At 39.1% G+C, this 26700-nt stretch overlaps 8 protein-coding genes across 8 annotated transcripts; 4 read left to right on the top strand and 4 right to left on the bottom strand.

Annotated features, from left to right (window-relative positions):
- Positions 1-443: 443 nt before the first annotated feature.
- Positions 444-1586, top strand: Aspvir_005931 (glycoside hydrolase family protein; the record flags this gene model as incomplete). Its single annotated transcript, XM_043269141.1, has 1 exon — positions 444-1586. One exon carries the CDS (start codon positions 444-446, stop codon positions 1584-1586), a length of 1143 nt encoding a protein of 380 aa, XP_043125076.1.
- A 38-nt stretch (positions 1587-1624) lies between these two features.
- Aspvir_005930 (putative pectate lyase) lies at positions 1625-2938 on the bottom strand (the record flags this gene model as incomplete). The annotated part of the gene is made up of 4 exons (XM_043269140.1): positions 1625-2084; positions 2130-2373; positions 2423-2604; positions 2649-2938. The coding sequence occupies 4 exons, from the start codon at positions 2936-2938 to the stop codon at positions 1625-1627; spliced, it is 1176 nt and encodes a 391-aa protein (XP_043125075.1).
- Positions 2939-3366: 428 nt separating this feature from the next.
- On the bottom strand, positions 3367-4519 carry Aspvir_005929 (isopenicillin N synthase family dioxygenase; the record flags this gene model as incomplete). The annotated part of the gene is made up of 2 exons (XM_043269139.1): positions 3367-4155; positions 4202-4519. The coding sequence occupies 2 exons, from the start codon at positions 4517-4519 to the stop codon at positions 3367-3369; spliced, it is 1107 nt and encodes a 368-aa protein (XP_043125074.1).
- A 409-nt stretch (positions 4520-4928) lies between these two features.
- On the top strand, positions 4929-6368 carry Aspvir_005928 (wax synthase family protein; the record flags this gene model as incomplete). The annotated part of the gene is made up of 1 exon (XM_043269138.1): positions 4929-6368. One exon carries the CDS (start codon positions 4929-4931, stop codon positions 6366-6368), a length of 1440 nt encoding a protein of 479 aa, XP_043125073.1.
- Positions 6369-7463: 1095 nt separating this feature from the next.
- Positions 7464-8135, bottom strand: Aspvir_005927 (uncharacterized protein; the record flags this gene model as incomplete). Its single annotated transcript, XM_043269137.1, has 1 exon — positions 7464-8135. One exon carries the CDS (start codon positions 8133-8135, stop codon positions 7464-7466), a length of 672 nt encoding a protein of 223 aa, XP_043125072.1.
- A 1431-nt stretch (positions 8136-9566) lies between these two features.
- Aspvir_005926 (uncharacterized protein) lies at positions 9567-10376 on the bottom strand (the record flags this gene model as incomplete). Its single annotated transcript, XM_043269136.1, has 1 exon — positions 9567-10376. The coding sequence occupies one exon, from the start codon at positions 10374-10376 to the stop codon at positions 9567-9569; it is 810 nt and encodes a 269-aa protein (XP_043125071.1).
- A 10781-nt stretch (positions 10377-21157) lies between these two features.
- On the top strand, positions 21158-22672 carry Aspvir_005925 (uncharacterized protein; the record flags this gene model as incomplete). The annotated part of the gene is made up of 1 exon (XM_043269135.1): positions 21158-22672. One exon carries the CDS (start codon positions 21158-21160, stop codon positions 22670-22672), a length of 1515 nt encoding a protein of 504 aa, XP_043125070.1.
- Positions 22673-23750: 1078 nt separating this feature from the next.
- Positions 23751-25220, top strand: Aspvir_005924 (uncharacterized protein; the record flags this gene model as incomplete). The annotated part of the gene is made up of 4 exons (XM_043269134.1): positions 23751-24004; positions 24059-24396; positions 24449-24756; positions 24816-25220. The coding sequence occupies 4 exons, from the start codon at positions 23751-23753 to the stop codon at positions 25218-25220; spliced, it is 1305 nt and encodes a 434-aa protein (XP_043125069.1).
- Between the last annotated feature and the right edge of the window lie 1480 nt (positions 25221-26700).

Below are 26700 nucleotides of genomic sequence, written 5' to 3'. Positions count from 1 at the left end.
GTCGGCTATCAACGAATACGAACAACACGAGCATTCGGGCCGATCTACATCGTTTACGGAAGGATACGATGTGGATAGGCAGCTTGGATAGCCCACTAGACTTGGCAGAGCTATTTCGGACTTGAGCACAGTCATTATCTCTCCTGGAAATTGGTCTTGTGCTCGAGATCTTACAGAATTCAGTAGGTCTCTGATAGACGGCAACGCGGCATATTATGTAGTTGTATGAAACAGGCCCAATGAGGACTAAACACTGCGATATTAGCCCAACAAGCAATCTTATGCAGATCGCTCGGGGATCAACATACCGAGATTCAAGACAAGCATAATTTTCCACCGGTCATAACCCTGGAGGTTATACCCCGCAACATTCAGGCTTGACGTCCTTGGTATGAAGCATATACACCCGAGATCCTGAATGTCAGTGGCAGCAACACTGCACAATGCGTTTATTGCTTCTTTTCCATGCTTTACGGCTTGTGGCCTCCTTTGCATGCCACACTGACGAAGACTGCAGCTTGACAGGCATCTGTACATCAACCAAACAATGCATTTGTGACCATGGCTGGCGCGCCGCCGACTGCAGTGAGCTGGACCTGCAGCCCGTCGAGCGAAACACCGGCTACAACCATACCAACATCACCCTGCCGGACTTCTACCGCGACGGCGCAGGGAATTCCTCTTGGGGCGGACATATCATCCACGACCGAGATGACCCGACCCTTTTCCATCTCATCATCTCCCAGATAGACCGGGGCTGCGGACTCTCAGGCTGGCGACCATTCAGCACCATCATCCGCGCAGAGTCGCGTACCGGCCCGCGAGGACCCTACACCTTCGCGCAGGAGCTCTTCGGCACATTCCACCACAACCCAACCGTAACCTGGAGTCCAGCCGACAAGCTGTACCTGACGCACTTCATCGGACTGGACTGGGAGCCCCCGACAACCTGCCGCTCGATCAAGCGCAACAACTCCATTTCCGTCTCGACCTCGCCGGACCTCCGCGTCTGGAGCGAGCCCGTCGAGCTTTTAGTTAATGTCACCAATCCCGCCGCCTGCCCGCTGTGGTCCCCACACCACCATACAAGAGAGATGCTGCTCGCCACGGAAAAGAACAACATCTACACCGCGTCAAGCTACAAGGGGCCGTATTCACTCCGAGTAGAGCCGGGGTTTACAGAGATCGACCCCTCCCTGCGCAGCGAAGATTCCTTCCTGTGGCGCGACAAGCGAGGCCACTGGCATTTCCTCGTGCACCACATGGTGGATATTGCTGTAGGGCAAAAGGGCCCGCGGGTGGGCGTGCATGTGTTTGCGAGGGACTGGCGTGGTCCGTGGCATTATAATAACATCACGCTAGCGTATAATACCACGGTGGAGTTTACGGATGGGAGCAGGGTGGATTACTATCGGAGGGAGCGGCCGAAGCTGTTCTTCAGTGAGGACGGCGAGATGACGCCCTTGTATTTGGTGAATGGGGTGCAGGAGTTTGGGAGTACGGCGAGTTATACGTTGATTCAGCCGATTGGGAGGAAGTGGAGGGAGTGTGAGCTGCAGTACGGTCAAGTTAAAGCAAGTGGATAATATCGAATATAGTTGCTCTTCAGCCCCATGAATGAACATTACGTCCAAACAGTGGTCGCTCCAATAGCCTCCCCAGACTTTGGTACCAAGAAATCACTGGCCTTGATCCGCCCATCCGCCTGCCTAGCACCCTGCACCAGACTCACATCCACGCTCTTGAAGCTACTATTCGACCACGATGCACTTCCATCCCACGAATTTCCCGAGGAAATCTGCCCCGAGCTCAGAGCGGTGGCGCTCTCCCCATTGACAGCAGCAACATTCCCCTTGAGCGTAGCCACAGCCGCGTTGAACTTGAAGCCCACCTTGGCATTGTTCCACGCCGTGTTGCGGCTCAGCGTGAAATCGCCCGTCTGCGAGTTATCAGTGAAGCCATCTTTGGAGTTCCCAAAGGCAATGCAGTTGGTAACGACGTGGTTGGTGGGGCCTATATCCGCTGCATCGCCGCCGCCGAGCTTGAAGCCGTTGCCGTCGCCTTCAAAGGGTGAGAAGCCCCACCTACATGGTCAGCTGCAGTAACTAGATAGACAAGTGACGGCGTACCGATTGTATCCATTCCCCCAGGAAATAGTATCCTGAATCGTCACGGCAGACTTGAATTCCCACAGATCCAAACCATCGTCGACGTTATTCCACAGTCTCGCTCCCTTGAGGAGGTTACCCTCGCCGGAGCCCTCTTTGCAGGCGAAGCCGTCAGCGCTCTCGCCATTTTTGCGGGGGTCCCTGTTGCCATAGGAGTCGAGGTAGAGGACTTTGTTGTTGGAGGACGCGCCTTGGAGTTGGAAGCCTAGAGTTACTCGTCAGCATGCTGCAAGTGTGCAGGCAAGGCAAAATACCAGTCTCGTAGTTATCCCTCGTGATGAGCCGCTCGTAGTGATTGTTCGACGCATCGCGCGCATACACGCCGTAGGGGCCGTTGATCAGCTCCAGGTCGTAGAACTGCCAGTAATTCGCGTTCTGGATGTGAAGGATGCCGCGGTCTTCGTTGGCGAGGGAAGCGTCCAGTGGTGCGGGCGTTCTATTTCATCAGCAAGTGACTAGTACAGATGTGAGTCAACCTACCCAGGCAGAGCTTCTCCATCGACGATGACCTTCTCTCTTTGATAGGCGCGCAAAATGTATGGCGTGCTCGCTGTGCCGCTCTTGGTGATCTGGATGTTACTGGTGGGCGAGTACGTTCCTCCACGGAGGTAGATGGTATCGCCTGGCTTTGCGAGGTTGACGGCGGATTGAATAGAGTTCAGGGGGGAGGTAATGCTCCCTGAGCCACTGCTGGACCCTATGGTAGAGACATAGATGGACGCTGCGAGCGCTGTGGGCAGAAGCCCGAGGACGATCTGGAAGTACTTCATTGTGGCCCTGATTGCCTCTTCACGGTACAAAGTACATCAGTCGACTTCTCAGTCTTTATATACCCGAGTCCCAGCCCATTGCTGGAAAAACAGGACACTCCCCGGGGCTCGAGAGCAGCCAAGACTCCATGACGGTATGATAGAATCTTCCGCTGCAGGGACTTTGCTTGGCGTTTCACCTTTCCCGGGTGTGATTTGTGCAGAATTTGGGGATATTGTGCCATTGTCCACGTATAGATATGGTCGTCACTTTCCGAGTGGAACTGTCGGCTCAAATGCCGTCGTGGAACCCGCTTTGTACTGTCTACGGGACGGGCAATGTCCGTAACTGACTCGTGGAATAATCAAATGCTGGCGATATTCGGGGATTGCTATTGCGTCGACCGAGATTGTTGCATCACATACAGTATGTTCCCTGCAGAATCCAGTCAATGACTACCTTGCCTCTCCTTCAACGCCCAGTCCAATAACTCCGGATACCACCGTCGTCCCACATCCTGATGACTCGTGATCCGATGGATCAGCGTTCCCTCGCCGGTCTTCCCCTGAAACGCTTTATTAAACGTAGCCTCCGCATCCGAGCGGACCTGCTGATCCTTGACCAGCTCCCTAATATGCGCTGGAATATCCAGGTGGATATCCTCCGCACACAGCTCCAGACTCATCCCCTGAAAAACAGGAAAAGAGAACCTCGGCCCCAGTGCCTTTCCGTCTGCATCCACAAAGCTCTCCGGTCGTAGATTCACTCGATGCGTGGTGGCCGTGCACACTCCCCCCGTGACTGCCTCCAGCGCCCGCCCGATATTCACCACCAGCGAGCCATCCAGCGGCGGCGCGGGGATCCAATCCCCGGATTTGTTCTGCACTTCAAGCCCTGAGTGAGGGGTCGCCTGCAGTAGGAAAGTGAGGAATTCCGAGTCCTTGTGGGCGCCGACGCCCTGCGCCTGGGAGGCGCTACTTGGTGGTGGATACTTGATCAGTTTGAGTTTGTGCTGCGGAGGCTGGTCGAAGAACGGGTACAGAGCGTTTGAGGGGAGATCCAGCGCTTCTGCAATGAGGGACTTGAATGCCTCTGCCAGGGGACTGATTTCAGCCAGGTATGCTTCGATGGCCTTTCGGAAGCCGGGGATGGCGGTTTCATCGGGCCACTGGTTTGGTCCCCGGATGTTTCTGTACAGGGGTTCATCTGGCCAGGGGGCTGGAAGCTCCATTGCAAACTATTATCGTTAGTCACTGCATACGTTGGTGACTATAGCCACTTACATCGAACTGCTCCCGGTAATCTGTTTTGGATGCGGTCGTCTCCGCACCAAGGCGGGAATAGCCCAGGAAGTGCTTGCTGTTGACCATTTCAATCTCGAACTTCTTTTCTAGCGGCAGATCAAATACAGCCAGGGCCTTTTCGATGAACGCCTGCTGGACATGAGGCGCGATTGGGGTGTGGACGAGATAGAAGAACCCCACATTGACCACAGCGTTACGCAACTCCGAGAGAAAACGAGGTTTTGTGTCTGGCGATGCGGATAGCAAGAAGTCGAGAACTGGAATGGTTGTAAATGACTGAACAGATGATGAGCCCATCGTGATGGTTTATGATATTGATGGATGGATGATGTTGTTGCAAAAATTTATGCTTTGATGCCCCGCGATGGCGTGATTCTCCGCCGATGCTTTACTATCTATAACCATGACTTTATACCGAGCTAGATCAGAGATCTACTTTGAGATAATCTGACTGCCTTAATATCATCAAGATAACCCTAACCAGTAATTATAGTATATACAAGGTTTGTCTACTACCGACCTAGTTGAAGACTTGTCGATAAGATCATCTACTTCAACCCAATCTAAGCAAAACAAATGCCCCACTCTGCAGATCGACAGCGGGATGTGTTTGTGTTACCATGACGAGGCTGAAATCCCCCTTGCTTTTCTATCCATCTCCAACTCAACTTCATCGTACTCATCTTCCATTCTCCTCACAGGAATCATGTCAATATCGGCAGTTCCATACAGGGAATTCCTTCGCCAGAAAGAAGCCGAGTTCTTTTCCTTGATTGATCGAGGAGCCATTTCGCCATGGCTGTTCCCGCATGATTTCCTCGTGCTGATCATTCCCATTTTAGCCCTTCTGATCCCCAACAAAGGCCAGTCATGGGTGGTCGCCATCAGACGCATAGCATTTGGACTCGTATGCTCCCTTGCAATTAAGAGCCTGCTGCACACGCGATGTCTCACCGGCGGAGGCACGGTCATCGGTTTCTACTACGGCTTTATCATCATCTGGAGTGCCTTATTCCTTCTCTTCAAGGACGTCCAGAACGAGTGTTTCCGGATTGAGCCATCGTCAGATGGGACGCTCTATTGGCAAGGCTATCCAGACTCGATATGCCACCGACTAAGCTGGCTTCTGGATATGTTTGGCAGTCTGCGAGGTGCAGGCTGGAACTGGAGGATTCCTGGACTACCTCCACTTCCAAAGATCAGGACCAAAGACCAGCAGACATACGCAGACGGGAAGGTGTTACCTCAGGACGCGCCATCGTCGACTTTCCTGAGGACCTCTTTTCTGAGGACAGCTCGCTACTACCTGCTTATGGATTTCTTGAAAGTCCTCACCATGCTGGACCCGTACTTCTGGGGGCTCATCGATGCTGCTCCTCTCTACCCCCTCGACCGGATATACCACTTCTCACCGGCGCTTTTACGGCTTTTGCGCGCAATCGTAACAGTCCTCTGGATCCGCACGAGCATGGCCTATATAGCCTCCATGGTGCCTCTCATCATCAGTCTGGCTGTCACTGTCTGTCCGAGTTTTCTCAAATGGACCCGGGTACCCCTCGACGCACCCTGGTTATATCCTCCTCTGTTCGGGAGCTTTTTCAATTTTAAAGCAGTCTTCGACTATGGCCTGGAAGGCTGGTGGGGCCGCCGTTGGCATCAGGCATACCGATATGCCTTCTCAGAGACGGCGCGTCATGTCGTCCCCAACAACTTTGAAAAAGACATGACCAGGTTTCTGAGGCATTCTGTCGCGTTTCTGTTGAGTGGACTGGTTCATTTCTGCGCTGTTCATACGCATTTTGTCGCCACAGACTCTGTGCATTTTGGAGCTCTACTCTTTTTCATGCTGCAGCCGCTGGGGATGCTTGCCCGAAGAAAGCTAGGGGGCGTATTATTCTCGGAAGGAAGTATTTTCTGGAGAGCATTCAACCTCATCTCGACATATGCGTGGTTATACCTTGTGATCGGTCCTTTTTGCGATGAACTGGCTGCCGCTGGGACATGGGCGTATGATGAGGCATGTCCGATCAGTATTATTCGGGGATTGGGCTTGATTGAGGGGGAGGGCTGGTTTGTGGGGACGAGAAGATATGTTCGGGTGTGGAAAGGGGAGAAGTGGTGGCAGACTGGTATGCAGCTCCTTTGATTTCTCTGCATCGGTATAAAGGTATGGTTAGGATAGATATGTGCGTGGTATATAAAGTCATGGATAGAGATAGTAACATCGGAGATCGGTCAATGCTGATCAAACCATGGTAACGCATCCCGCTGTTGATCTGCAGAGTGGGGCATTTGCTTTTCTAAGACAGGGCTGAACTAGATGATCGACCAGGTCGGTAGTAGACAAACCTTATATATACTAATTACCACTTAGGGCTATCTTGATGATGTTATTATCAGGCAGTCAGATCATCTACTAGATCCTTTAATCTACTGCTGGTGGTGTAAGTTGCAAAGTACCCCTGTCACTGACTCAAAATCTTACCACACAAAATATCAATACTAGGAATACAATATTCTAGGTATATAGGCTCGCAGGTAAAGACCAAGTTTACAATCCAAGCCAGGTCCCCTACGAACCAATACCATACAGCTTGACTTAGAGGCTTCCTTCTCTAGACGTAAGAGATAGTACTATCAGTAGGACCTTTGGAGCGGTTAGTCACAAAAGAGCATTTTTATAAATTTTCTGTAGTATACCGACCCCATTATATGATAAAACTGTAACAGTTAGGCTACATATGAAGTAATAAACTTGGAAATCTTGGCTTGGAAGACAGGATGACTGGGCAGGAAACTGGATTCTCCGATCTATGCTGGTGCAACTGGAGATCAAACAGAATAGGTCATTGCCGAAGGAGAGTACGTTTGCTAAAGTGCTGCGTGTTTGGGGCGGATATCGGGAGACGGCTTGGAGGTCGATGAATTGAACATCTGTCTGGTCGAGTACCTGGTCATCAGGGGCCATGAGACAGCCATCCCAGGAGGTGTCCTCTGTAGCTATATTGATCCCTCCCCTGAAGTAATGACAAGCATATTCTGGATAATGCCATAGGACTGCACAGCCAGGCTCCGTTTGACCGGTAAAAGCCACTTTGTTTCGTAACTGGTCTGCAGGAAACAATCTCCTCAACTCGTAGGAGATATGTCTTGTATAAACCCTTAAAGCAATCCTTGATTCCTCCATTTCCGGATTTATCTTGACTTTCCAGCCTCCCACGTACGAACCACGAACCCGTTATTAATAATCATCGGACCATCGTTCTCGCATTTCGGGAGTGATGCTTGCAGCTGTATGGGCAAACTCGGCATTGAGCCAGGGATCCCAGTCCCAATCAATCCATTCTAAAAATGCATATTCTTTGGCTTTGGATTCCTTCCACCGAAGGAGGGGTGAAATGTATTGTCCCAGAAAATTGTTCGATTCTAACGCAATAGGATCATCTCGCCTGCGGTTGAAAAGAGCATCTCCAAAGTCAACGAACACAACACGGAGCTGGTCGCTCTCTGGTGAACTTATGATGACGTTTCGCGGCTCGAGATCGATGAGCCAAATGTCCTTCTCGTAGATCCGGCTTTCGAGGTCCACAATTGACTTCAGAATACTTTGGCGAGCTGCCTGGGGGTATTTTCTCGGTTCAGCATCTGCCATCGTGATTCCTTGAATATGCTCGACCAGAATCATTCGAACTGTCCGTGTGTGGACTGAATCGACAGATAAACTCAAGGAGTAGGATCCATAGTATCTCGGGATCCCTTGACCTTGAAACTCGTTGAGGGCGATATATGCGTTGGCCTCATGAGTGTAGGATCTGTCCATGCAAAGGAATGGGTTGATGTACCCATCGTCATCGTTGTAGTAGAGAGGGTCGTATGCTTTTGCGACCAGTCGTGTGCCTTTTGGAGGAAGCATCTGGGATGTTGACTCACAGTCCAGTAATTGGACCGTGAATACCTGAGAATTGTGGCCATCGCCTCCTTTCAAGACGTCAATGACCTCTAGGCTGACAGTATCGTTTCCTTCTTTGCCAGGCAAGGGGGGGTGCTTTAGACATCGGTCGATTGGACTCAGGTGTCGTCTTTCCTTCCTGTCTCCTTTACTGTTTTTGCAGCAGTCTCGCACCACTGGCGTTGGGGCCGAAGCAGTGTGAGATTTAATAGCGAATCTCCACCCGGGAGTATATGGCACCGGAGGCTTAGGGAGCTCTGTTGATGGAGGCCCAAACATGGGCCAGTCTGATTGGGAGAAAGTCATAACAATAGGAGACTGCAATAACCTAGTTCAGTTACTTTTCTGTGAGAATGAAGACTACTGCTGGATGTTGGACGGAGAGGGATGAAACTAAAAGGGGAATCAGGGCCGCTGCGCCCCGGATATCCGGCATATTGATTCTCCGAGTGACGCGTGAAGGCGCGCGCTAACTTTATATGGATATATATATATAGATAGATAATTATGTTTATAGACACACGCTCCAATCGTCAGTAATATCTAACCGCCATAACGTAGGCCGGGGCCATGTGCCTGCCTGGTTGAGGACGACTTGTGTGCTAATAATAGGTAAACAATACACACGAGACAGAGTGCCAGGCGGCAAGACGAGACTGGAGGTATATAGATAGATTATCATTGTCTCATCTCCAAGACCAATTCATAGTATGTCAAACTATCTCGATTGATATTCTGCCTTGACAGATATCCGGTAAAAAACATTTTGGCCGGTTTTGTACATTCAGTCCGCGATGTTGGATTTGGTGGTATTTTTACAATGATTACATGCCACCACTCCCACCACCCCCTATAGTTGCACGCACTGAACTAATATCAAATACTATAGTATTAATATTAAATCTACTAGGGATGTCGACACCGTAGTATTAATATTGAATCATCATCTAGTATTAATATTAAATCGCCATTTTGATATTAAATCATCACCTTTATGTTAGGCCGTGGGAGGAGCCGTTGTCCCTACAGATAACTAGCTAGACATACAAAGCCACTTTGCCATATGCGTGCTCAACGAGGCTGGGGTGAGAATGGAAGAGTATTGGCAAGTCTTTCCTAGTACTAGAATATATAATTAATGGAGGCGGTACTGTCTCCGCTAGAATTAGGATATATACTTGAACCCTCTTACAGTCAATTATACTTGGGGATAGTTCGGACAGAATCCTTCCCATCGGGAGTAAAAAAAAAAAGAGCTTGCAAGTCTTACTACCATATACATAATAGAGTATAACAAAATATCTGTACTTCTGATATACGTTTCGGCAAAATGATAAAAAGACAAAGGTATTGTGCTAGAGATATGCAGGGATACCAGCCCCCTATTGAACCGCCCTATGGCCCCCTACGCAGACGGGTCGCTTCGTAGTTCTTCAGTGACCGAACTCCAAAAGCAAAAAGAAGGCGACGGAATGTCGTGCCCCCTGTGCGTCCACGTTCATCAAAGTAGATTCCACGCACTGGTTGGGGTGTTTGCGGCAGGAAGCTGAAAAGGAACATAGCATTCCAGTCAAACAGCGCCACATAGGGGCAATGATCCGCATACTTTCGGGCTTGCTTGGAGAGCCAAAAAGCGTTGCCCCGAAGAAGGGTTGAATTTTCTTCATCCACAGCCTTCGCCATCTTCGACCGAAAGTTTCTCTCGTCGACAGCGGCGCTCTTGAAGTCATCTTTGTGTAGAACATTGGTACTTTTGACCTCTAGGATAGCAAGCTTAGACAGCAGAGCACCCCGAGAGTCGTGTAAAGACCATTCCATGTCGAAGCGGCTCGTACCGCCGGTGGATCTTTCTGAGCGACACAATATTCGAGTGCCAGGTGGGCATGTCTGCTGCAGTGCGATGTTGACGGGATGGATAAGCTGTAGGGTGGCAAGCCGCATAACATCGGCTTCGGTGTCCAGTTGATGTGTCTGTTCCAGGATCGGCATTCTGGCGGATAGTGGACTGGCAGGGCCAATACGTGGGAAATGCCGATCGAATAAGTGATGATAGGTATCGATGGCCTCTTGGAAATAGACAGCCACTGGGTCTTCCCGGATGGTAGACGAAGCAGGGCTTCGAATAGGACGGTACGGTCCATTGGAGACAACTATGGGTAATTGTTCCTCGAAGGCCCCGCTGATTGTTGACGATGATGGGTCCATGATGGCAGAAACTTGTAGACAGTCTCGAAAGGGACGTCAAAGCAGGATATCAATCAAGATAGTTTGACATACTATGTGTAGAATGAGCAGAGAGAGGTTCAGAATATGAAGATATTTCATTAATTCATTATGTATGTAAATCTATGTTTACTATTATATAGTGGAAGGAGCTATCTACTAAGTAAGATTATATAATTAGATCTCTGCTATACTGAGTATAGCTATACACCCCTAGATTTAATTAATAAGGTTATAGCCACTTCCTAATTAGGTAGTTAATCTATAATTATAGTATTAAGATCTACTATTTATAGTACTCTACTAGGCTAAGCCTAGTGCCTTAAAGAATTAATTAAACTTTAGATAACTAAGTAGCTTTATTATAAGATCTATAATTATCTTATTTATTAAAAGATACTATAGGAAGACCTACTTCTTAACTATTATATCTCTAATCTAATAATAATTAATATTAATATACTTACTATRTRYATAGAATTAAGYATTATAGGCTAGGTCTATAGYAGGCTAGYTATTAGTATTAATCTATATAGGATATATATTATTAAAGCTAATATCTTTAAGGAGATAGATAAGCTAGATAGCTTTCTTTATAATATAAATAATAGTAATATATTTAGCCTTATATATAGATAAAGAGATAACTAATTATAGCTTAGAAGCCTATAAAATAGGCCTATTACTAAATATAAAGATATATCTAGTAGTTAAATAATATATATTAATATATCCTATATAATCTATATTAATATAACTAATAATAATACCTAGCTTATATATAATATCTTTTGTATTATAAGGCTTATAGATAATTCTAATATCTAGGGTCTAATAGAAGAATTAAATAAGATAAATAAGATACTTAAAATATAATTTATTAAGATTTATAGTATATCTAKCTAGCTTCCTAATAGTAAAGGCAGTATCTAGCCTAGTCTATAATATTAGATATATAATTAAGCTAACTCCTACTCTATATCTCTCTTTAAATTTAAGATTATATTTAATAGGCTTATCTAATTTAACTAGCTAAGCACCTTCTTCTATAGGTATTACTATAGTTTTAACTAAATATAGATTAAATATATTAATAAGATATTAAAGGTAAGTATATTAAGATAGCTTAATCTATCTTTTCTTAATATCTAGGTCTATCTTTATGTCTAGATAATAGATAGCTAGGCTAATAAGTAAAATATTAAATAGTTTATTAATAGCTTTATATACCCTCTTAGTAATCTACTTAGAAGGTCTAGTAATCTTTATATTATTAATATATAAGATAAGGAGCACACTATAGATATTAAAGAAGAGATATTTATTAATCTTAGATAGCTATAATCTAATCTTAGTAACTCTACTATAGAAGATAAGATACTAGGCATATATAGACTACTTTAATCTATATAAAGAAAGTAATAGTCTATATATATAGCTAGACTTATTATTAAAATCTAGTAGCTACTTTATATAGATAACTTTATTATTAAAGAATTTACCTTATAGGAAAGTAAGCTTAATATCTATCTTAATATAATAATAGCCTAAGATAGCTATAAGTATAAAGAATAGATAGATAGTTACTAGCTTTATAGTAGAGAAAAATATCTAGTTAAAGTCTACTCTAGATATTTAGATATAGCCTTTAGTAACCTATCTTACCTTAAATTAGATAATCTTATTATTAGTACTAATCTTAATCTTATAGACCTAACACCCCTTAATAGCCTTATAGCTAGTAGGTAAGGCCTTAAGTATCTAGATATCTTACTTAATAAGATTATCTACTTCTACTTTTATAGTATTCTACTAATTATCTACTTTAGGAGAGTTAATTACCTTATAGAAGGAAGAAGGCTTAATAATATTAGTATAATTATTATTAATATATATATACCTAATAATAATATAATTCTATATATATTTCTTTATAGCCTTAGTATTAATATAATACACCCCCTATTCTATAAGCTAAATTACTTCTAGCTAGGAATATTCTAGAAGGTCTTTCACTAGCTTACTAAAAAGACCTCTATATAGGAAGTTAATATCCTTAGTAATACTAGGACCTACCTCTATATATATTTATAGTATAGGGATGCTATCCTCTAGTCTAGGTAGATTAGATATAGTTAGATTCTAGCCTTTAATAATATCTTAATCTAAATTATTATTACTAATAACCTTATTTAGATTATAGTTAGTAAGTGGAATGGCTAGTAGATTAATAAATTTTCTATAATTATTATCTAGATCTCTATAGAGATCTAGATTACTTCCTTCTTTAAAGATAATATTATAGATATATTTAACTTTATTAATTACTAGTATCTAGATAATATATTACTTGCCTAGGCTAGTGTAGCTAACTAAGTAGTAGTAAATAATATATAGATTAATCTTTATAATACCCTGCTTAGATTTAATCTTATTAGTAATAGTAAGATATCTAACTAAACCTAAGATCTATAGGGAGCTAATATCTAGATATTTACTAAAGTATATTTTATATAGAGTTATATTCTTATCTTAAATAGGTAAGATATTCTTAATTAAAATAACTCCCTTTATAATTTTACCCTAGAGTTTATATAGAATAGTTTTATTATTAATAATAGTATATACTTTTATTAATATAGTATGCATAAGGCATTCTATAATAGGGTTCTAACTATAAGTATATAGTACTATAAGTTCCTATTTAATTAATTTAGCTCTAGCCTATACTTAATTCTCTTTCTTAATAAATTCTTCTCTATTATTAGTATAAATAATCTATATCTTAATACCTATATACTTCTCTTCTTTAATAAAGAGCTTAATAAGTAGTATTACTTAGTATCTAAATTTAAGTAATTAGATAGTAACCTAGCTATTAAACTAATCTATAATAATTATCTAATAGTAAGCTCTAATAATATAGTTATCTAGTATATTATTATAGCTACTACCTATATTAATAAAGATATATTCCCTATATTACTTAATAGGAGATATAGTAATATGCCCCTTATAGACTATTATATTAGCTACTATATAGGACTTATAGATATATTTAGGAATTAATAGTCCCTTAATATCTATTCTATTAACCATTTTAGATATACAGATGATATTAGGAATAGATAAATATATAAAATAGTAGTGCTAGGTTATTAAATTAACCTTATCTTTCTTTAATATATAAATACTAGCATGATTACTATATAGTAGATCTAAAATAAGTATATATTACTTACTCAGGACCTCTTATCTAGTCTAGATATTAGTTTTAATATTAGAATAAGGTTTTACTAATTCTTACTTAGCTTGCTTATAGTCTTCCTGTAGTAAGTAATCTTACTAAGAGAATAGCTAGTTATTACCTCTCTTAGGGTAGTAAGGGAATACTATTAACTATATTTTAAATAATATATTAGGCTTAGTTAGTTTAACTAGCTTATTAGCCTTAATAGCAGCATTGCTTCCCATAAGGTAAAGAATATAGGTATTCTAGATAATATCTCTATATCTAATAATTATTTTATCTAATAGGTAAGTAATAATAATACTATCTAGTAGAAGATTAACTCCTAGACCCTTATAGCCTAATCTAATAGTRCCTAAAAGGTTAACTACYAYYTTAGRGATRTAGAGAATATTAGTAATAATAATATATCTAGTATATCTACCTAGATGTATAAGATATAAGATGATATCCTTAATTAAATTAGAATATATAATTTACCCTATTACTATCTTAATTCCCTATTTACATAGCTTCCTTAAGCTATCTATAAAATTTATAGATATTATAATAAAGTATTTAGTAGCTCTAGAGTTAATTATCTAATTACTAGTACTAGTGTGCAGGCACAGAGCTAGATTAATAGTAATAATTATTATCTATATATCTTTAATATCTTATTTAACTAATTAGGAGGTAAGGATGCTATTATTATTAATTAAATTATTATTAGTAGGGGTAAGGACTCTATTATCTTTATTATTAATAGTATAGAAGGTAAGTATTATTTCTTTAAGTATTAAAATAGTTAATTATTAGCTATTTAATATATTATTATTAGTACCTATTATATAAGTATAATTATAATAATTAGTTTAATTTAATTAATTAGATAAATTCTTTTTATTAGGCTTCTTATCTAGATTTAACTCCTAGTAGTTAGGCTTCTTATAGTCTATTTTATTATAATAATAATATTTCTAGTTCTTCCTAGTTTCCTAAGGCACCTTGCTATTAGAATCTTTCTAGTTATTTAAACTAGAATTAGAATTTAACTAATTTAATTAGTTTAATTTATTCTTAGAATTACTACTCTTCTAAGCTAGTGTACAAGGGATATCACATAGCACTCTGAAGAGTAGGTTAAGCTTTATTATAATTAGGAGTTATAAGCTAGGTCATGTCTAGGTTAGACATAAGTTTAACTAGATAGAAGAGATATTATAATAGAAAATAATTTATTTATTTCTTAATTAGTAATTATAATCTTCTCTTAAGAATAATATAGTAGGAAGAAGATCCCTCTACCTTTAGTAATAATATTATTATTATCCTAGTTATCTACCTTAAGGGTTATACCCTAAGATAGATATAAGTAATTAGCTAAAACTAATACTATCTTTCTCTACTATATTATCTCCCTCTCTTACTATCTTATTACCCTTAATAGATCTCCTAAATTAAGAAGTTCTATCTTTATTATAAGACTTAGTATTATCTCTATTACCTTTATTATTATCTCCTTTTCTATTATTATCCCTATTACTATCTCTCTTTCTATTATTATTATTACTTTTATTAGGCTCCTTTCTATTATTATTAGCTATATTAGTAGTATTATCTCTATCTTTCTTATTATTATTAAGATCTATATTACTAGTACCCCTAGTAAGATCTAGTAGAGGAATATTATTATTTCTTTTATTTAAGGTAGATATAAATTTATTTACTAGAGTCTTAGATATAATTATAAATATTTATATTAATAATCTCTTTACCCTACTTAGGATAGCTATTAAAGATATATTTCTTTATTAAATCTCTTTATTATATTCCTACTTTATTACTCCTTCTTTAAGATAAGTAAAAGTAAAGTTAGAGCTATAAATCTCTTACTTAGTAGATTTAAATCTCTTTATTATTTCTTCTACTAAAATAATAATATTATTTATAGCCTTCTGTAGAAATTCTTATATAATATTAATAGGCCTATAAAATAAGATATTTAATTTATTTATAATCTCTAGATTATCTTATCTAAGTTAACTAATAAGCACTACTCTAATATATATTTAAGATATAAGAAAAATAGAGGGTCTCTAAAAACTAATAAGTTAAAACTATAGTATTAATCTATCTAGCTAGGTATTAAGTAATATTAAATTTTTTAAATACTTTTATAACTTTATAATAGTCCCTATTCTTAGGATCTCTAGATCCCTTTAGCTTTTATTCACTACTATAAAAATAATAGGAAAGTCTAATATAAGTTCTAATTTCTTAATATAAATCTCTAGTATTATTACTATTTTAGTAATAAGCTATAGAGGATATTATCTAATACTTTTAAAATTATCTAGAATAACTTCTATACTATTAACTATCTCTATAGGAGGGCTAGAATTTAGTAAAGTTTATCTAATAACTTTATTATTAATACCTTTATCCTACTACTTTCTTATACTTATAAAGTCTGATATAAAGCCTTAACTAAGGGACTAACTCTAATTATATTAGGTTATTACTACTAAGTATATTATATATATTAAATATATTAGTATCCTATAGTAATACTACTTATTAAGATACTTATATATTTTTAAATAATTTAGCTCTATTTATTCTATTATAAATCTTATTAGTATAGAATAAGAGGTGAGTCTCTACTCTCTATTATTATATAATATAATTATAATAAGGTAGGTATAAAGATTAAGTTAAAGAGCTTATTATATTATAGAGAACTATATATTTCTAAGCTAATTATCTATAAATCCTCTCTTAAGAGATATATAAAAGTTATATACTCTAGTCTTATTAAGAGTAATCTTTTTAAGACCTCTATCTTTAGTATTCTAGTAAGAGAATAAATTATTTATAATAATATAATTATTTTTATTAAAATTCTCTAGGAAATCTATATCTAAGTTAGATAGAAGCTCTTTAATCTATTTATAAATAATAATACTTAGATTAAAAGTAATACTTTATACTATAGATATCTAAAAGACTTCTTTATACTTATTAGTACCTAAATTAATTATTTTTAGAGCTTTAATATCTATAAACTAAGTATATAATCTAGCTTTATCTTATAGTATTATATATTTATTACTAAGCTTAATGCATTACTATATATACTCTTTAAGTATATCTAGTAGTAGATTTATCTTTAACTTTAAATCTATTCTAATAACTTAAAGATATTTTATATATATCTTAAGCTTTATTATAGCTTTTACTTTTACTAAGAATATAACTACTAAATTCTATATTAATTTATAAGAAGATATATAAAGAATTATTATTACTAATAGATTTAAAGAGATTTTATAAGTATATTTATCTTACTTTCTTTAAGTTTTTTTAGTAATCTAGTTTTTAGCTTTCTTTAATTATTACTATAAAGCTTCTCTTCCTAAGTTCTTATCTTTATTAGATATTAAACCTTTATCTATATTAGATATAGCTTTATTATATAATTTTCCTAAGTATATCTTTTTCTTTACTTTTAATTCTATTAATATATCTATTAACTCTTTATTATCTAGGACCTGTAGAGCTTCTTTAATTAGTATAAGAACTTTATTAAACTATCTAAGTACTATTAATCTAGTTAGAGGCTATAGCTTTAACTCCTTATCCTTATCTAAAGATATTAAAAGACTAAACTAGTTAAGCTTCCCTCTAATTTTATTAAGCTTATTTTTAGTAAGCTTACCCTCTTTCTAAGATTTTATTTTTATAAACTAAATATCTTATAAAGTTATATATATATAGCTTTTTAGCCCTCTTCTCTTATTTATTATCTAATTTAGAGCATACTAATTTGCTCTCTTAGCTACTATTTTAAAATTAATTATCTTTATTATTATTACTAAGTCCCTTACATAGTGATAACTATAGCTAATTCTTAATAGATAATTTATAATATTATTATCTTATTTTTTTTAGATTTAAACCTAATACCCTACTATTCTTTCTATAGTTTCTACTACTATTTTTATAATATCCTCTACTTCTTTCTATAATACTTTATCTTTCTTTTTCTATTTACTAAATCTATTAATCTTTCTAATAGCTTCCTAGATAATATATATCTAGGTATTCTAGACTTTTTATTATAATAGTATTCCTTCTCTAATTTTTTTATAAACTATATACCTCTCTTTATCTATCTTATATAGCTATAGTTTTTAATTAAGTTCCTCTAATATATTATTAGCTTCTTTTATCTAAGTTTTAATATATACCTAGCTTATTATTATAATATCTCTTAGGGCTAACTAAGCTTTTACCTCTATAGAGATAATAGATACTTYTATATCTATATCTATAGTATTATCTAAATTCTACTTATTTTTCTTTACTTTCTTTATAGCCAGAGCCACTCCCTACTTATAGGGATTCTTTAAGGTTTTATTTATAGTAGATAGTAGCTAAATAACTTTATTAAGAATAGGATAATTTTAAGAAAGAGAATTAATAAAATTAAGGACTTTAGATAAAACTAGAAAATAAGAAATTTATAAGGTAGTAGTTATTATATTACTTATAGGTAAATAATAAATTATATAATCCTTTAGACTATAAAAATAATATAATTAGCTAGATATTAATTAGTTAGATCTAGATTAGAGAAGATARAAATATAAGTTTAAAATATCTCTCCCCCCCCTAATTTATAGTTAATACTCTCATTATCATAAGTATTAATTATAAATTAATTAAACTTAATATAAGGGAAAGATGAAAGAAATAGAAAGTAAAAGATAAGAAAGAATAAAAGAAAAGTAAGATTACTAAGCTACTTAAGTTAATTAATAAATTAATAAAAAGATTAAAGACTAATAAAGAAATAGTAAAATCTTATTCTCTAACTTTAGATACCTTAAATAAAGTATTTTATACTTATAGATTATAGTAAAGAAATATAAAATAGCTAGTAAAGTTAGTTTAATTATAGTAAAGAGATAATTACTATAAATAGTAAATTATTAGAAATAAGATCTTTATTATAGATTATTAGCTAAGTTAAATCTCTTTAAGTTATATCTATATATAGAGGTATAAAGGTAGAATCTATCTTATCTAAAACTTTAGCTATTCTTAAGATTACCTTATTAGGTTAATTTAAGGTAAAGAACTACTTTAACTAATTACTATAAACTATTATTTAGAATATAGTATTATTAAGTTCTTTTAGTAAGTATAAATTATTTATAAGAACCTAATAAATATAATATAGTCCTAACTATCTAAATATTATCTTATTAAAATATAAAGTTTCTAGCTTACTATTATAAAGTAGAATAAGATTATCTTCTTATAATACTTCTCTTTAGAGGTAATTTTAGTTATTAAATACTTTACCTCCTTCTTCTCTCTTTTACTAGACTCTTATAATAGCTTTAGTAGTATTCTTATCTCTTTATTTAATCTACCTTACTCTTATTATAACCAGATCTCTAGTATCCTGAATCTTATTCTAGGGTAGTATCTACTATATTAGAACTTCTAATTCTACTAGTAGAACAGCCTCCTGTCCTATAAGCATCCTAAAGGGTGTCATTCCTGTTATATCTCTTATAGTATTATAATTAGCCTAGAGGACTACAGGGAGGTGTCATCACCACTAGATACCAGTTCCAGCAGTCAACATCCTTAGGGCTTTGATAATCAGCTTATGCCCGACTTCAACACTTGACTGTGAATCAAGAGATTGCAGGTTCAAGCCCTGTGTAGGTCACCAAATGTACAAGGGATATTGCATAGCACTCCAAAGAGTAGGTCAAGCTTCATTACAATTAGGAGTCATAAGCCAGGTTGTGTCCAGGTTAGATATAAGTTTAACTAGATAGAAGAGATATTATAATAGAAAATAATTTATTTATTCCTTAATTAGCAATCATAATCTTCCCTTAAGAATAATATAGTAGGAAGAAGATCCCTCCACCTTTAGTAATGATGTTATTATCATCCCAGTCATCTACCTTAAGGGTTATGCCCTGAGATAGGCATGAGTAATCAGCTAAAACTAACACTATCTTTCTCTGCTACACTAGCTTCTTCCCTTTCTATACTTTTATAATATTTATAGATAATATATTAAACTTTATATACATCTGAGATCTCTTCCTAAATAAGAATCTACATAATATTATTAAATATAGTGATTTTCTTATTATAGTAACTATTAAGGTAAGATATAAGAAATATCTTCTATATCTTACTAAAATTATAGAGTAAGAATTAGATTTTAATAGATTTAAAAAGCTACTTACCTTTCTTAAGGCTATAATTAAATTTATTAAGAGCTTAAGATAGTTTTAATATATAATCTTAGACTTTATTATAGCTATTATATATTATATTTATAGCTATCTATAGCCCCTTAAAGGACTATATATCTGCTATTATATTATATTTATTATTAAGATAGTCCTAAATAACTTTAGATAATTCTAAATTAATTACTTTATATCTAATAGTATAAGATAAGATAGAATATATAGCTCTATAAATTTTATTATCTATCTTCTTCTAATCTTAAATAATCTTTTTAATTCTCTCTTACTACTTAGTAAGCTTAACTTTATCTAATAATTTAGTTTAATAGCCTACTTCTAGCAGCTCTAGCTTCTTATAAGTTTTATTTATAGTCTACTAAATACCCTAGCTATATAGGTATATTTTTATAGCTTTAGACTATATTTAATAGAAATCTATATCTATAAGTAATAATAACTTATAGAGATCTACTTAAGATATCTTAAAGAAAGATTTTAATAAAAAAAATAAGGTTTTAGATATATCCCTTAAGGGAATAAGGTTTTAGATATATCTAAGGATAACTACTAGGCTTCTATATCTATAAGGATTCTTAAATATAAGAACCTTTTATAGGGCCCTATTAATAAAGGTAATAAAAGGATAGTTTCTATCTTAGGTAGAATATCTAGCCTAGATAAATATTTTAGGTAGAATATCTGCTAAAAAAGGCTTTTAAAAATAAAAAGTAGTAAAATAATTTAAGAAAAGAACTTAGGAATAATTCCTTAGAGCTCTTTAAGAGGCTCTAGGCTTATAATCTATAGAATAAGTAGAGAGAGGTTTAGAATATAAAGATATTTTATTAATTTATTATATATATAAATCTATATTTACTATTATATAGTGGAAGGAGCTATCTACTGAGTGAGATCATATGATTGGATCTCCGCCATACTGAGTATGGCCACACTATGAATGGGTCTTGGACAAGACAATGAGAATATATCTATATACCTCCACTCTTGTCTTGCCGCCTGGCACTCTGAGTGTCTTGTGTGCATTGTCACCTATTATTAGCACACATGTCCTCAACCAGGCAGGCACATGGCCTGGCCTATGATACAGCGATTGGAGCGTGCGTCATTAAACATAATTATATTTATATATCTATGTGAAAGATAGCGCGCGCTTATACGCGTGGGGGGTCGTCCACAACACTCGGAGAATTTCGCTCAATGTTCGCGTTGGGTCCTGCGATGGTATGAAGGACCCTGAATCCTCAACGTGTCCACCAGTGGAAGCAGTCGGCGAAGAAAGTGAAGGGGTAGATTCCGATGGAGACGACCACATGACCAGCCAACTCAGGACGCATATCTCTGCCAGCGACTGCGTTGAAGGAAGGAGTCACGATATTTCTGTTGGCGACCTCCTCGAGCGTTCCCATGAGACAGGAACGGCAGGCTCTGAAGAAGGGTGTAGGTTTAGCTCTGACAACACTGCCTTCGAAAACCAAGAACAATCCGCTGAGGCTTCTGTGGGCACCCCAGGTTCGGGCATGGCTGTCTCTTATCCTACTCCTGATTCAAAAGCGCCAAATACGCCGATGCCCGCAAGCAAAAGAGTTAAGAGGTTTGAAGAAATGACATCAGGCGGAACTCTTCTTCCAAGTCCTTTGCAGACCCCTGATCCCGCTAGCCGCTCATCCGATCGAACTGCCAATAATTGCGAAAGTGGACAGTCACCGGCAATTCAGCCACCTGTTGAAGACGCCCCTGATGACACCGAGCATGAAGGCACTGAAAATGAATTTACCGGCGACGATGTCTTCGCGGATTTAGAGATACAGTCCGTCGTAAATGCGGCGCACAGGTTCCTGCAGGGCGTGTCTTCACCTGAAACGATCTTCGAAGATCCGGAAGGAGCAACCGAAGCATCGTCCCAAAATAACGATGTTACCCCTGAAAATGTACTTGGTACGTTCAGTGGAAGCCCCGCCAGTGCGTCTATTTCATCTAGTTCTATCAGCTTTGATGAAGTTGAACCAGTGACGTCTCATGAGGATGTTGGAAATTTAGAAGATGACTATAGCAACAGCCGCAAACGAAAGCTTGACGTTGCCTCTCTCGAAGCACATGATGGCCCAACACCCAGCACTATGAGTTCTTTATCAGACGCTCTGTCTGATGGTGCCCGCTCTGAATCAGCAGCCTCGTCTTCCTCGCCCGCCGAAGAAGACGAAGACGAAGACGACATGGACAACCAGGATTTGGCGCGTCCTGACTCGAGGCAAGCAAGCCCGTTTTCTGAGCATTTAACCGAGAAAATGGATGAAATTGTGGCCTGCGAGCCTGATATTCCGGGTTCAGTATTTTCAAAGCTCACCTGGCAGCAAGTGGGTGAAGTCCGGCGCATAGGCGATCATCTTCTTTTGCGCAACCTCGCTTGCTTTTTGGGAACTTATTCTAGGGCTTGGAAGGCCGCTGGTTTCTGGAGCGCCTCCTCCTGGAACACTACGCAATCATCAAGTATTGTCTCACGACCAAATCGTGCTGGCCTCATGACCTATTTGATGGGTTTACACAACGATAATGCCATACACGATGTGAAGGTGCGGATCGCAAGGGTTTCTCTCTTCCTATTCCTCGAAAGAGAAATTGAATGTGAGCGCAGGCGTGGTACTGAGGACTGCTCTGAAACGCAACGCCGTCAGCAACCTCTGCAACTCGAGCGGCCTAGGATCAGTGGAGAGAAGAAAGCTTCACAAGTCATTCCATAATGAAAAGAAAATCGGTGAGTTTTGGTGGTGGTGTGTCCATTACTTCGGGCCCAGCTTCCTTGTGCGCTGCAGCAAGTAAGCAGGCAAAAAAATGTCAGTATCCGGACTTATCTAATCACCGGCTGACTAACTAGTACCGTACATAGAAATAACGGTTCGCGTTTTCCACTGGATGCCATGATTGCATACGTCCTGCAGGATCGTCCGCTGAGCGTAAAGCCCTACCCTGCTCTTGATGAGGCGGTTGTCCACTTGTTGATAACGGGCGACTTTCCTGAAGAATTTTTGCGACAAGATGTTCAAACGTGGGAACGATCCACGCACGCGGAATCATCTATATTTCGGGTTTGGCGACCGTTCAGTACTGGTGCGGTTGCAAAGGAAGCTCTCGCTTGCCTGGAGAAATGGTCGACGAACCCTGAAAATCGCTTGCTAACTTTCTGACCCTTTGGCAATCCCAACATAATTCTCTTTCCCCGCAGTGTTTGCTTGGCGTAGACTGGTGTCATGTGGACTGTTATCAGGTAGCGACGGTTTAGATAGGCATGGATATGAGCAATTTACCTTGGACGCTGAAACAGTTCTATCCCAAAGCCGAAACAGGACGACTGTAGAGTTTAATCCAGAAGACAGCAACTCGAAGGCATAGGGCACAAGCACCACATTTTGTCTTACACTGCCTATTGTGCTCTTCATGATTTCTCCGGTATGGTGCGAGCTCCTTGCGGCTATGCGATTGGGCAGTATTTTATCGAGGGCAGTGCCTTTGCAAACGGGGAAATGCCGCAGCAGCATAAATACAATGGAACACAAACTGCTGTTTTGTATCCCAAGAAGCAGTGGAAGGAATCAAATCAATATAGTGAATTGTCCGTCTTGCATAGCAAGCTAGCTATATTAGGAGTCAGTCCCCCAATAAGAGCGCAGTGTGCTTCCCGATTCCAACACCCACATCGCTTAGTCACCTGGGCAACCCCGGCACGTGATCATTTCCCACGCGTTGGGTGTCGTATTAAACCCAGCCTTTCCAACACATCAAGTATTGTTCTGCATCTCGACTTGCCAGAGCCCTGTTGCCATGAAACGTGTGTCACGTATGCTTAGGGCCCTTAGAGTCCCCTTCTTCCGGCGACCTCCATCGCCAGCCCGACAGTTTCCTCCTGGCCCCCTTCTCGACCCGATGGACAAAGTGGAGGAGGAAAAACTAGCATGGTATTCCCATGATAATTTTTTTCCTGTTAAGATCGGCGATGTCTTTCAGTCGAAGTATCAAGTGGTTGGAAAACTGGGCTATGGCGGATATTCAACAGTATGGCTTTGCAGAGATTTAGAGTAAGTCCCTCCATACTTGGTTGCGAATCGCTGGGGGGAATGGGGAAATAATAGGCACAGGGAGCACGTTTATGTTACTTTGAAACTATACGAACGTGACTCTACTCATGCAGAACGAGAAATCCAGGTTTACGAATACCTCAAACGTCTCAAATCCTGCCACGCTGGTACTGTTCTCGTGCGAACTGTTTTGGATAAGTTCCAGCTCAGTTCAGCCGATGGCTCCCACTTCTACCAATGCCTCGTTCACCCACCCTTGGGCATGAGTCTCTTTGAGCTTCGAAATCGGTGCCCACGAAGGGTTTTCCCAGAAACCCTACTTAAACCTACTCTCATCCACATTCTCCTTGCGCTAGATTTCTTACACGCCGAGGCGCACGTGGTCCACACTGGTCAGCACCGTCGACGTTATTTGAAATGTTCTATGCTGATGTATAATACAAGATATACAAGAAAAGAACATTATGCTCAATATTGAAGATGACTCGATTCTCGTTGACTTTGAGGAGGCCGAGATATTAAATCCAAGTCCACACAAACTGGTCGGGGATCGAGCAATCTATCATTCTCGAAAGTTGGGTATTCCAAAGAAACATGGACGTCCCGTGCTCTCGGACTTCGGCGAGGCTCGCTTTGGGTCAGAGTCAGGCACATATTGCGATGATGTACAGCCATTTATGTATCGGGCCCCGGAGGTACTACTTCGCATGCCCTGGAATGAAAAGATCGACATTTGGAACCTTGCAGTCGTGGTATGTTTATCAATGTCGCATCTATTTATTTATTATTCGACTAAACACGCTTTATGCAGGCCTGGGACCTATTCGAGCAAGGCCATCTTTTCTATGCTCAGGATGAAGACAAACATGACTCGGATAGTCACCATCTTGCTGAAATGATTGCGTATTTGGGGCCACCACCACGTGAGATGCTCGAGAAAAGTGAATATGCAAATAAGTTTTTTGATAGTAGCGGTAAGGCTCACCAAGTTCTCGTCTCCTTTTTCTCAGTCCGTGTTTCTGACCCGTGGAAAATAGGAAAATGGAAGTGCTCTGCTGAAATTCCTCTTACGTCTTTAGAGGCCATTGAAAGCAACTTACAGGGCGAGCAGCAAGAGAATTTTCTCCGCTTCATACGGAAAATGCTGCAGTGGCGACCAGAAGATCGACCTACAGCGAAAGAGCTATTATCTGACCCTTGGTTAAGGTCTACATAGTTTGAAATTGCCACAACGCGAGAGTTCATGCAACTATGACTAAAATTCACTGGATCTTAGATGGATTCATCATGCTGAGCAGTTCACTCTTGGTCCTTCGTGTTACCAACAACCTGATCCTGAGAAAGACGGAGATCGATCACTTGGTTCAGAACGCTACACAGACGGTCCCTGCAAAGCTTGTGGCATTCTGTAGCCTAGTTCACCTTCCGCACTGAGCCGTCTTGGTGGATATGGATTCGTTGTATAGTTTTAACTTCGCCATTTTTGAGACGAACTGATATCACCTCTTTCTCATCAGTCGGATCATCATGAGAAAGGTGTGGCTGAGAACCTCTGCAAGCCATAGATTAGGCTCTAGAATTTCCAAGGTAAACAATATTTTGGGATGGTTTACCTAATCTCGGCGAACTTGAAATCCGGATTCTGTGACATCCGTCAGTAGAAATAGTGGGATTTTGTATCAAGCGCTCACATACCGCTTGTTCTTGATTCAAGAGAACTGAATCAACAGGGTTTTGCCACGCGGCTGGAAGGTCAGACAATTTGACCTTACCAATAAATTGATATAGACGCTGTTTCGTTTGTTTAAACATCACGAGAAGAACGAGCTAAGTTGGCGTGTGAACATGCAGAAGCTGAATATAAGAAAGTAAAGTATCATTTTGGACAGAGCATGGTGCCAGGAATTTATATCCAGTGAAACCAACCCGGAAGCAAATTGCTACGGGATGAGGTGTCGAGCGTGACACATCCAGCTGAGATGGGCGCCTATGCAACACCCAATCAGTCCATTCAGCCTGGAAAGCTTCAAGCATCGCGTTGGTGCTAGGTGGTGGTCAAATGCGGCATTTAGATCAAAGGAGGGGGCAGAACTGTGTGGGTTTGCGAAGCCTAGGCGCCACAAATGGGCGTGACAAAAGCGCCAAATCAGGCACTCTGGTTGGCCCAACCTGGACTGCGATTAAGTTTCATCTAGCAAACAACTAATTCTACACAGCAAAGTGCGCTCAATCAAGTTATCTTCCTCTTCATTTATCCCTGTGATGATTAGTCGCAAGGTCTGCTCTAAAGCTGAAGTTTTGGCTTGTTGGTTAAGATCAAAGCGGGCGATACAATGTCTGGCCGTTGTGACACAGGCTCAACAAAGCACACACCTCTTTTCCTTCCACTTCAGGTGCATTGAAGGTGATCGATAATAATTTAGAGAATTTTCGTCATACTTGTAGAACGAAACCCACCTATTTATAGCAACCTAACGGATAGGCTGTGACTGGCGACGAGTTATTTGCTATGTAGTAGGTTTCTGTCAGGACTGGCCCTGCTAAATGGTAATTTTGCAAACGAAAAAGCTTGTCCCGGAGAAGACGGCTGAGATGGAATGGCGCAAGTTTGGTCCAAGGCCTGGACAGTTCCGACTAACCATCAAATGCTCCCTAGCTGGAAACAGATGGCAGCCCAAGACATAAGTTGCTGGAAG

This window comes from Aspergillus viridinutans, assembly GCF_018404265.1.
Source record: "Aspergillus viridinutans IFM 47045 DNA, scaffold_3, whole genome shotgun sequence".
Taxonomy (NCBI): Eukaryota; Fungi; Ascomycota; class Eurotiomycetes; order Eurotiales; family Aspergillaceae; genus Aspergillus; species Aspergillus viridinutans.
The sequence above is the reverse complement of the archived record's forward strand: the minus strand, read 5'-3'. Positions and strand labels throughout refer to the sequence as shown.